At 36.6% G+C, this 12,247-nt stretch overlaps 1 protein-coding gene across 3 annotated transcripts in view; it reads right to left on the bottom strand.

Annotated features, from left to right (window-relative positions):
• Positions 1-3,853: 3,853 nt before the first annotated feature.
• The window catches only part of LOC145987132 (phosphatidylcholine translocator ABCB4-like), a 125,728-nt gene continuing 117,334 nt past the window's right edge, over positions 3,854-12,247 (bottom strand). For all 3 annotated transcript variants that reach the window (XM_083121628.1, XM_083121629.1, XM_083121630.1), the window contains 3 exons: positions 8,614-8,823; positions 6,039-6,185; positions 3,854-4,479 (listed from right to left, as the gene is read on the bottom strand). In XM_083121628.1, the coding sequence (XP_082977754.1) occupies positions 3,904-4,479; positions 6,039-6,185; positions 8,614-8,823 (933 nt within the window). In that variant the 3' untranslated portion in view covers positions 3,854-3,903. The remainder of the gene's footprint in view (positions 4,480-6,038; positions 6,186-8,613; positions 8,824-12,247) is intronic.

The following is a 12,247-nucleotide window of genomic DNA, read 5'->3' as shown; positions in this document are numbered from 1 at the left end:
TGTTACTCATACTTCAGGATTCATAAATTACATATATTTCTTCAATTAAATGGAAGCCCTGTCCACTATATTCTCAATTTTTTAAATCAAATGTTTAAAAAGAGGGAAAACATAAATACTACCGTATTCATAAGATACAGATGCCTACATAAAAGTATTTAGTAGAAAAGAATTGGTAATATTGAGAAGGGACTTGCATTCTTCAGAATTACTTTCATATAAGTTATTGACATATATGCATTTATTTATTATTATTACATGTTTAAATAACATGTGTCCTAGTTTCTGTAGAGATAGGTCAGTACAAAAAAGGGACGTGTAAGCGACACACAAGTAAATACCCTATGTATTTGTAATATTTTGGTGTTTTGAAAAAGATGTTTATGAAATATAGATGTAGATTTGTTGTATTATGAATGTAAATCTCAAACTTACTGAAATACAAACTTATTTTTTTGACAATTTTTTTACAAATTGCTCTTGCCTTTCCTAGCTTATTAATGTGGAGTCAGCAACTTCTTGTTACATAGCACTTTAATGCACTGATATGTACTTTCTGCAGACAGAAAGAAAATAGTTACTGATACTGACAACTGATATTCTAATGATCCAACATAAAATTGCAAACATTCCATGAAGAATCTGAATTAGTCATTTATTCCCTTACTTGGGTCATTCAATGCCAAATCATCACAGCTCCCAACCCTATCATCTCAGATTATCATGGAATTTGGTAGTATGGTGGAGGACATGAAGTAACTTACAAATGCAAAATTTTAGCCCTTAGTGATACACTGTGTTTGTACAGCAGGGTTGCCAACTTCATAAAAAAAGTCAAATTATGTTTACAAGGTCAACAAAAAACAAACTTTTCTTCTAACTTATTTTGAAGCTAAGGGAGCTTAGGTTTCATATGAAAATATAGAAATTTTCACTTCAAGGTCACATGATGTGACTTTTGACCTTGAATATATGTACAAAAACTTATCTTCAATTTAAGTGGGAATAAGGTATGTTGTAGAGTTAAGTGTAATCTCTGTTTCGCGTAAGTTTCATTTTGGGATGGCTTTGGGATCAGGAATAAAAAAAAATCTGACAGTAGTATATGGTACATTCAGTGAACACCTTACAGTCTAGTAAAGTAATGTCTCATGGGGAACTAATGCAACAGAAATGAAACCAACTACCTCTATGGTAAAAAAATGTGAAGAATCCGATTTTGAAGAGTTTACAACTCTCTGACCTGTAGGATCGTGCCATCTTGAAAAAAATGGTGCCAAAATTCACCTTAACAATTTAAAAAAATAATATCTTGAAAACGGTAAATTCTACACAAAAAGTGAAAATAACCAAAACGTTAGAGCAAAAAAAATTGGTAAATTATGTTTTTTGTTGGATAGAGATATCGTGAATCTCTATTGAATTAGAAAGTTCCAATTATTTACTAATTTTTAGAATTGTCGAAAATTTGGTTTCCGAGACAAATAATAAGAAATATGTAACAAACTATGTGATTTACGTCCTACAGCCACTGGACCAAATTCATAACTCATAATTTCCTCTAGAAAATGATTATTGTTTCATGTGATCTGATCTTGAAGTGAAAATTTCTATATTTTCATATGAAACTATTTTTTATAAAACCTATGATCCGTTAGCTTCAAAATAAGCTTGAAGAAAAGTTTGTTGACCTTGTAAGCATAATTTGACATTTTTTATCAAGTGCAAGGTACAGACTATACAGGGGGTGATCAAAAAGTTCCCATCTGAACCTCTCAATCATCTGGAGAGTGAAGGTAGCAGTGTGTGGTGTAATGTTGTCATGGATAAAAACAATTCCTCAGTGCAGAAATCCACATCACCAGTTTTGTATGGCACAGTATGCCTGCAATGTGATTGGCTTCCCTGGCTCCATTAAATCCGTTAAAATCACACCATGTTGGTCTCAGAAAACAGTTGCCATGACTTTTTGTGCAGATGGAGTTTGCTTGAACTTTTTTGCCTTTGGTGGGTGTAAACGTACGGAATCATTGCTGTACTTTTCGTTCATTCATTACACTTCACACAATTCTCAGTAGATTTTGGCAACATTATGACCTTTGGCATTAAGAAATCGAATCACAGATTGTACTTTGCAACTGGCAGGATTGTGTATTCACACAGCCATTTTAATATGTTCACATGAAAATGAACAGCTAGCTAGCAAAAATATGATTGCTGGGTTACCAATGGGCCAGTTGATGTTACAGCAAAGGTGCGAACCGATCACTGCTGGCAATTTTTAAAAATAGTCGACCATTTTTTTTAATGTGTCTTGTATTTTTTTTTATGGAGAAAGAAAGACATTTGTCCCATGTCTTCATGTAGTCATAGGCAACATATGAGGGGTTCAGAGCACAGGGGTGTAACTCCATTCAAGACAGTTTTGAGAAAAAGGCACATTTAGATAATTTTGTATTATGTTTAGCTGTTGGAACACAAATATAGTAGAAGTGCCTCTATGAGCAAGAATCTGAAATTTAGGAGATACTTACTTCTAGCACTGCAATGTTGATACAAGGTTAGCCTAAAATAAATAGAAAGTTTAGTACTGTTGTATAGGGAAAGTCTTCACGTTTACGACCTCCGATTTTTGTTTGTCTTTGTGACGTCAGTATCATGTGAGCACCATTGACGTAAGTCGAGCAGTGTGGTCGCTAGCCAGTTGGAGAAGGCTTTCTGCATGCTTGAATTTGCGAAAACAAATTCTGTTACTGTCGTACAGCATCATTTTAGAACACGGTATGGTCCTCCCCTTCCTACAAGTGTGGATAATCTTAAATAATACATCACAACAGCTGCTGCGACTGTTGACATGTACATGCTGAGACGTGTTTGAGGAGAACTGGACTATCGCATTGATATCTGTCATCTTACAAAACTTACCAACATACTCTTCAAACCATGTAAGTATTTCATCAATATTATTAAAACTCTTCTTTCTGTAAAACTGTGAAAGTGTCTATTTCCTTTAGGCTAACCTTGTACATATAACTCCATGAAAAGTGGAGTTACAGCACTTGTGCTCTGAACCTCTCATATATTGCAGAATATCTGACATTGTCATAGCATATACAGAGACCTCAACAGTGAAATCTAGGGTAAAACCAGAGTATGTGTTGGTAGCTCAGTGGTAGAGTTATGGATTGGAATGCGACAGAGTCAGGTTTGATCCTCACTTAAGTCTAAAATTTTATTATTTTTTTTAGCACATAAATATTAATCCTCTGTATGCCATTAAGTTATTTTAATTGAGAATCTGTTTCTTCGTGAAATATTTTGTTTCTTTAAATTGCTAACCTCAATAGCAAAGTGGTCAGCATAAGGCTAAGGCTCTATGAAGCCAGAGGTCCCAGGTTTGAACCTTGAGTAAGATACAGATGTATGTTTGCACTAGTTCCATCATATGTTTCATCGGTTCATCAGTCATCCTCATTGTTACATTTAATATAAGAAGTAGAAAAGCAACATAAAAATAACTAAAATACAAATCAGTATATTATTGGTATTGCTAGGAATTTCATATCAGTTTACATTAAGTTCATAAAGAAAATCCTCCAATTGAACAATATTTTTTAATTTTTTTATTTGATTTATTTTACTTCACCTTTTGTGCCACTTTTGGCTAATTTGTGAAGATGAGGATGAGTGATGATATGATGAAATTGATAAATGAACACACACAAACATCCATGCCCAGGCCAGGATTCGAACCTGGGACCCTTGGCATCGTAGCATGATGTGCTAACCACTCCATCACGGGGGCCGGCAAATTGAACAATTTTGTGTGTTATGATTCACATTACTACCAAAACATAATTTAAAACCTGCCAATTTATTATCATTAAATTCTGCTACAGTCCCTCATATATCACTACAAATATCATCATCATAGTGTTTAGCAGCATCATCCGATGAAGGGAGGTGACTGTCAATTAAGTGTTCAGAAGTATTAGCATTTGCTGCACTCAATGTGACACTTTGTCTTGAGCCTGGTCTCATGTTGGCTGAGGAAGACAGATTTCTTGGTAACGTTTGCTTTGATACTGACAAACCAACTTCATTAACTGACTGATTAGAACCAAATATGAAATTTTGTCTTGATCTGACAGTGGAAGCACCAGCAACACCTTGGTATCTTGCATGCAGCACTGGCACTGGTCTCGATGGGCTCTTGAATGTAGGCTGTGAACCGATTTTAGCAGCTGTGATATTTTTTGGTGACGACATGGGATGAAGAAATTTCTCTGGATTTTGCCACATGTGCAACTTAAAGTAACACCCTTTTCTGCTGAGTAGTACTTCGTGTGATCCATATTCTACAACAACTCCATGCTTCATCACATATATCAAGTCAGCATCTTGTATAAGGGAAAGCTGACTAGAAACAACAATGCAGGTTCTACCCATTCGTGTGCTTGACAGAGCCCCACATATCACCTGAAATAACACAAGCCATTGAAAAGAAATAAACAGTAGGTGTGGCAGAAATACGAAATGCACATAACATGCCATGATATTGAGAAAAGAATAAGGAACACTCCATACTTAATTAACTTTTGAAGTTGTTTTCATCTTGGAAACTCTACAGAGCATATATTGGACTCACAATGTGTACCACTGCAAGCAACACAGTAAGCTGCTAATATACAATTTTTACCTTACCATTTGGCACACACACAAAACGTACCATTACGAATTTAAGAGTGTGCATGCTCAACCCAGACTGAACCCAAAGTCTGTAGAATACCATACTATTGGTGGGTGTACCAAAATAATGATAACATAACCAGTGATGTAACAGCCCGTGCATACTGACTACCAGCCAACCACTTACGAGGTGATGTGTGGTCAGCATGAAGAACCCTCAGTTGTTGTAGGTAGCCATGACCGGGTTACGTTACTCATTCGTAGCTCCCCAATTTAATCACAATGGTGGGTGGCCTCCAGTCCCACACACAGGCTGAAATCTCAGGAACAGTTGTTACGCTTCTTCAATATACTCCAACCTTTGCACATCCCGTAGTCGGTAGTCAGGTAAGGTAATATTGAGCTTTCAATTGGAAGATAATTGGCAAGATCAACACTAATCAATATACTATCCACTTTCTATGTTTTATTGTTTATTCTGGCATATATGCTAAGTGAAGTTTGTAACAGGAAATGACAGAAGTAGAAATAATTTAATTATTTACTGGACTTACAATTTAAAGTGCCTGTGTATGAGGAGAGAGGGAATGCAGAACAATTGAGTAAAAAATTTAAAAACAAAACAAAAAGGATTGAAACATGTCTAATTGCTACAAGATATAGGATGGTTAAAACTGTAGTGGAGGTATTTCAGAGCTAGCAAGAACATATCTACATTTATTTTTGAAGAAAGGGTACGGGAAATTTCGAATATTGAACCTTTAAATCGAATATTTACCGTGTAGGTAAAAAAGAAGAGATTAAAAAAAATGGAGTTCTCACTATTTCAGCACCAATAGGAAGAAGGAAAGCCTCTTTTCTTTGGTGACAATTGTTTCAGTAAAGAACACAATTTTCATAATATCTTGATGTCTACTTTTGCGTCAAAATCTATCAAGTCATGACATTTTCTAAGGATATTTTATTTCATTATATTTTGTCTCTCTAAACTAATTTCATTCCTCAAACTACATATACTTGGTCTGACTACCATGCGAGAGACCGAGGTATGATTCCCAGTGGAGGAGAACTGGAATTTCATCACCTGTTCAAGCAGCTCCAGCACCAATCCAGCGTCGTATAAAGTAGGTACCTGGAGGAAACTCAGGGGAAGGGGGTAAAGGTGGCCAGGCATGGTCCTGATCACATCACCCCCACTTTCGGCCGTGATCAAGAAAGTGTGGGGCCCTAACTCCACACCTCCTATACGCCTTCATGGTGTAGTGCAAAGCACAGGGGAGCACTTTACTTTTTTTTTACTTTACATGTACTTGGTAAATTTTTTATGGTAATAAAATGAAACTACATACCTGCATATCTTCTCTATCCATTGGTTTGGAAGGAAATTCAATGAGAAGCACTCGAGGGTCTCTAATAATGGCTCTTGCCAAAGCAAGCTTGTGTCTACGAGGTATGTCAATATCTAAACCATTGTTCTGTATAAGAGTGTAATAACCCTGAAATAAAATAATGTTAACTTTGTAAACAAAGAAAGTCCATGCTCTTTACATTTACGGCGATTTATTGTAATTTGAAAATCCACTTGAACCTCTGCTTATAGATTAATGCAAATTTTCTTGTAGTTGAAGTAGAAGTAGAGGACAATTTGTTAGGAATTGCATGCCTTGTTTTAGTAACATTGTTTTTGCCTTCAGACATGAACAATATTGTATTTTTAATGGCTAAATATTTACATCTATTCATCAATGTTTTAATATAAAATACATGCAATATTTGTCAAAAATATTGACAAAAATAATGCACAGAAAGAGAAAGTGTGATAACTCTCAGTTCACAGGTACATCTGTGATATGGTGCTAGTATTTTTAAAAACTGACGAACTCTCTGACTTGATTGTTGCTCAAATTTGCAATAAGTTGTACTACCGTGCGTTCATTTCGATCTTCAGCCGAGAGATCGTGAGAAGCGTGGCGGGCGGCGCTGACGAAGATGCCGACATTTGTGGCCTGTAATGCCCGCTTATTTTTATGGACATATGCAGACATTTATATAAATATTGCAAAATGAGCACTAACCTGTGTTATAGTTCATCATCTGTAATTCATCCAAGTTCTGCCCTTATATATACAAATAAATACACTTTAGAAAGTTTTGTGTCGATGGGGATCGTTTGGAGGTTTTGAATGTGCAACACTGTATCAAGATTACGATGCAGACGAAACCGTAAAAAGTCAATGGTTTTCGTGAGCTTCCTTGCAATCCGAAATCTCCGAGCTCGGGTTATTTTTTCCTTCGCGACAGAGCTGTGAATATAATGGCAAGCAGATGTAAACCAAGAGCGTGTTAATTTCGTACTGTGCGCAAGAGTGTTATTCTTGGATACTTGCCGTTACTTGTTTGTGTTATTGCAGTGTGTTGTGTCAGTGAGATGATTGGAATTACAGCTACAAGGTTCACGTTAGAACAAAGAATTTTTATGCATGACACTTACGTGAAAAGACTCGTGTTGAGACGTGTGTAGGCAATTTGTACAGAAATTCCCAGGCGTTTCACCTCCACATAGAGATACGGTTAGACATCTTGTCCTTAAATTACGAGAAACTGGATTGTTAAATTTTAAAACACCTAAGCAAAAACGACGGATTCTAACCGAAGCAAAAAGCGATGAAATTGGTGCAGCGTTAGAACGTTCTCCAAACAAACCTCCACGCAGTGTTTCACAGGAGATGGGCGTGTCAAAATCATCAGCACATACAGCCACTAAGCTACTAAAATTAAAACCGTACTCTTATAACACAGGTTAGTGCTCGTTTTGCAATATTTATATAAATGTCTGCATATGTCCATAAAAATAAGCGGGCATTACAGGTCGCAAATGTCGGCAACTCCGTCAGCGCCGCCCACCATGCTTCTCACTATCTCTCGGCTGAAGATCAAAATGAACGCACGGTATTACCAGGAGATTATTAAAAACTCATTAAGGGAGTGGGACAGAATGTGATATTAAACAAAAAACACTAGACAGATGTGATTACCTTCAATAGTGAATTCTTTACTAACTGTAAACTTTAGTAACCATTTCTTGTAAGTAAACACTTTGTCCTTTTCATAAATGAGTATCCGTAATACATTCAGTTTGTTGAAAAATTTCCTAGCAATAAGCTTTGACAACCATTGCACCAGGTCTTTCCGTGGTAAGAGGGTGAATAAAACCCTAAATTTGATTTTAAAATATACACTCATTACACAAAATAAACATTTTTCTTCTAATAGCATATTTATGTAGTTATCAGAGTATTAAGTTTATTCCTGTATAAAGGAGTGCATTTTTGTTTCTCAAATACGTGAAGCAGAATGAATCAATTTTTTGTGAATTTGTTTGCATAATTTGTAGGATAATTCAGACTTCAGAAAGTATCACATCGGTAAACTCTATATTTCATGTTTCAGAGTTGATTTCACATCTGAGAGTTCATTCGCACCATTTCGTGACAAAACATGGTAGGAAAATGCATCTGGCACCTTTCAGAAACACAAAAACTGAATATTATAGTGTGTTGTTTCACATGTCGTGTTTCCTTCAAAAATGAAATATGCATGCCTCTAGTACGATAAGATGGATGAAGATACAATCACAAACACATACACAAGACAACACAACACAATTCCTATAGAGGACTGTCCTGGCTGCATGTCCAAGCACCAGAACCTAGTAATTGACAATTTATTGAAATAGGCCAAGTAGCTGACATATGACTATTGTGAGCCTGTTTTTTATAGTGAGTTAACAATAGAAATCTTTAAAAGTATTAGTAAAAGTTAAAAATTGATGAAAAATTCACATATTAGGATGAATGGCAACCCAACACTAATGAATAAAAAGTGTAAAAATATTACTCTACCATATTTTTTTATTATATTTACCTCAGACAAAGTGACAATATAATCATGGATGCGTGCTTCTTTAGCTGCTGCCACAATATCATCCATTAGGACTTCCCGACTGTTGTCACCATATGCTATGTTCTCGGCAACTGTTTTGTTGTTGAAAAATTGTGGATTACTTGGAACTAATCCTAATTGAGCTCTTAAGGTTGGTAGGTTAAGAGAAGCAACATTTCGATCATCAAGTGCCTAAATGGGAGTAGATATACTGTTATGTGGTAGACAATCTTTATTGAAAATAAATTTCTTTCTCTCTCAGGAATATTAATACATATAAAAATAAATTATCCTTACTCCTGGGTGATTTGTGAGAACTTTCATGCACATTACCAGAGAACAATGAGTATATGAAAAGCACATGGCCTGAAATTGTGCTGATAAAAACATGTTTAAAATGTACATTCCACTGCAGTGATGTGAATTAAATCATTTTCCACCTTTTCCCTAGACAGAATCTGTCACCATATTTATTCACCCTGTTTTCTGTAATTCGTGATTCCAGTTATCTGATGTGACACCAGTTAAGGAATTTAGGAACTACATACATTTGGTGTTTCGACATGTGACCACAAACTGAGAAAACAGGGAGAAGTGCATTGATTGAACAAGTGTTTATATCTAGATACACTTAAAAACCTTGCCTCGTCTGTCATATTTTGTTATCATTTATATGTTATCTTCACTGGATATTTGAAAAAAAAATGCAGTCTTATAGTTTGTAATAAAAGTTTCATGATTCCAATTCATTAAGGTGATCTATTTTTCAGGGATGGTCCGATATGAAAATTTTTCCTATACTGATAAAGAACCGATATAAAATTTACCAATACCGATTACTGATATTCTAGCGATCTGATAAAAAGTTCCAAATCGTTCATTGACCTCCTTAATAGATGTGTGTTTCGAGGTTACTGCAGTGCAAAGAAGTTGCATATTTAGACATTTACTTTTTAAAAAAGTATGGCATGGAGATTATCCATTAAAATTATAAGAAAATGGTAGTATTTTGCACTAAATTACAAGATATTTATGATATATCAGAACAGTAAAATAATCACTAATTTTACCGATACAGCGATAAGCCTATATCAGCCAATACCGAGAGAGTACTAATTAATCTGTCCCATCCCTGCTATTCTTATTACAATGCTAGAAGCAGATCAACACTCATCAAAATTCACACCTATCCAGTTGAAAATTATTTCTAATAATAACCTGTGGCATGATCTGAATGAGCATCAGCATCATTCTGTTTGGGAACTTCAGACAGGTAAGTGTGCTTGTACTAAACTCAAGACAGTTTAGGGTAGCTTTGCCCACTTCTGGCTGTCTACCTCAATTGTGAACATGCCAGCAAGCTCAAGCAGGAAACTACGAGGGGCATACTGAAGTAATGAGCAACAATTTCTCAAAAATCAGAATCCATCAATACACACAAACAAAGTAAATCATCGCAAAACACAGACTTTACTGAACGCGTCGAGGTAGTGTGACGTCATTAGCTTCGAATGCATGAGTGCAGGCAGTTGTTTCAAAATGCCAGACAATGATGTTTCATTTCGATAATGTGCCGTGATTGAATTCCTTGTTAAAGAGGGAATTCCTGCTGCTTAAATTCACAATAGACTTCAACGTGTGTTTGGAGATGTATACATGGGTGCTAGCAGGGTTAGAAGATGGGTAAAATCATTTCAAGATGGAAAAACGAGCATCAAAGATCAGTCTCGGAGTGGTCGCCTACGAAAAACAGTGCTGTCTGCTAGGAGAGTTATGGGCACTGTCTTCTGGGATACAGAGGGGTGCATTCTGGTTCAATTTCTTGAACCTGGAGAAACCATGAATGCTCACCATTATATCCAAACACTTCACAAGCTCCATCCTGCATTTCGGTATAAATGTCCTGGAAAGAAAATCATCTTTCAACATGATAATTCATGTATGCACACTGCTCAGTTCAACAGGGAGAAAATTGGGGGAAAAACAGGGGAGACATCTGCCTCCAACTATCATCTGTTTTGTTTTGTGAATGAACAGTTATGAGGCCAAGGCTACCAGATGACTGAGGACATGCAGAAAGCAGTTTGTCAGTGTCTGCAAGCAGTTGGAATGGAGTTCTACCGTACAGGTACATTCAAGCTTCTAGAAAGGTGAGGAAAATGTGTGCAAAGAAATGGAGACTTTGTTTAAAAGTTTCTTTAATGAAACCAAAACTCTATTCATGAAAAATTGTTGCTCATTACTTTCAGTATGCCCCTCGTACACTCTGGTCGTGAGACGGGATATATGTTGTTTGGACTTCTATTTCTTACTATACTTTTAAAAATGACTATAAATTCATCTAATAACATTCGCAACATGAAAAACATAAAGTTTCTGTATTTTCCTGTGTTGTAAACATCAACGCCAAGACTAACACATTTACATTTAATTGTCGTGTAGCCATAAAATGCTTCCATTCAAGCTCTTTATGGTTGTAATTCATAAATGTTCCCATACACCTGGGTTGTTAAATATCTGAGTAATCTGCATGCAGAAAGGGCAGTTTTTAACGTTTATGTTTTTGCAGCACAGACAAACTTGCTGTTCTGAAACTACAGCTTCGATAACATCTTAGTGTGCGACATCGAGGCAAGGCAATCGTAAGACCTTGGCTGATATGTCTGGAGTTTCAGTGGCGATTTCTGAATTTTTGACCTGGTTTACCGCAACAATTCTAATGTATTATTATACGCCCCATCTAGATTAATTAGATGTAATTGAAATAAAATACAAGTAAAACCTAAAATTGGACCTATATTTCCAGGCACCAAAGGAAATTTTCCTACATGTATGAACACTGCTTCTGCCGAGCATGGCACAGAAAGCTGGTAGAAACAAGCAGTGTTCTCTGGCCAATGATTTTTGGAGCGGTGGAACTGAGCATGTAGACTGCATTTTTAAAATAATAGCCACTTGCTTATTTTCTCTTTGGCTCCCATGCTTCCTTGCTTACAATTGGGGAGGAAACCCAGTTTCAGAAAGGTGAATCACTTGAATTGCAAATGTGAGAGCCACACATTGAAACAAAAATGCCAATGAAAAGAGGACAGTGTTTACTTCAGTATCAGCACATCCCATTCCTTAAAACACCATAAGGATGTGCAATAACAATTGAAAATGGAGATGCACAACTTCCTGGTTATGGTACACCCCCTCTCCCCCTACATTTTACACACTATTTTGACAACCAATTAATCTGAAGATAGATATTATAGTCTTAATAATGACTAGAAAAAAGGTAAAATGTTTCCCTGTGCAAAGCACCACGCCATGAAGGCGTATAGGGGGTGTGGGGGTAACGCCCCACACTTTCTTGATCCGGTCGTGAGTGGGGGTGATGTGATCAGCATCACGCCTCTGACCGCCTTTACCCCCCAGGGTTTCCCCCAGGTACCCATGTTATTCGACGCTGGGTGGGCGCCGAGGCCGCTTCCACCGTTAGAAAAGTTCCCGGATTTGAACCGGCCGGGGATCGAACCCGGGACCTTGAGCATGGTAGTCAGACGCGTTACCGACTGAGCCACCGCGGCCACTAATAATGACTAGAGGCACATATTTTTGGTACATAAAAAAA

This window comes from Lepisma saccharinum, chromosome 4 (assembly GCF_977018435.1).
Source record: "Lepisma saccharinum chromosome 4, izLepSacc3.1, whole genome shotgun sequence".
Lineage (NCBI taxonomy): Eukaryota > Metazoa > Arthropoda > Insecta > Zygentoma > Lepismatidae > Lepisma > Lepisma saccharinum.
The sequence above is the reverse complement of the archived record's forward strand: the minus strand, read 5'-3'. Positions and strand labels throughout refer to the sequence as shown.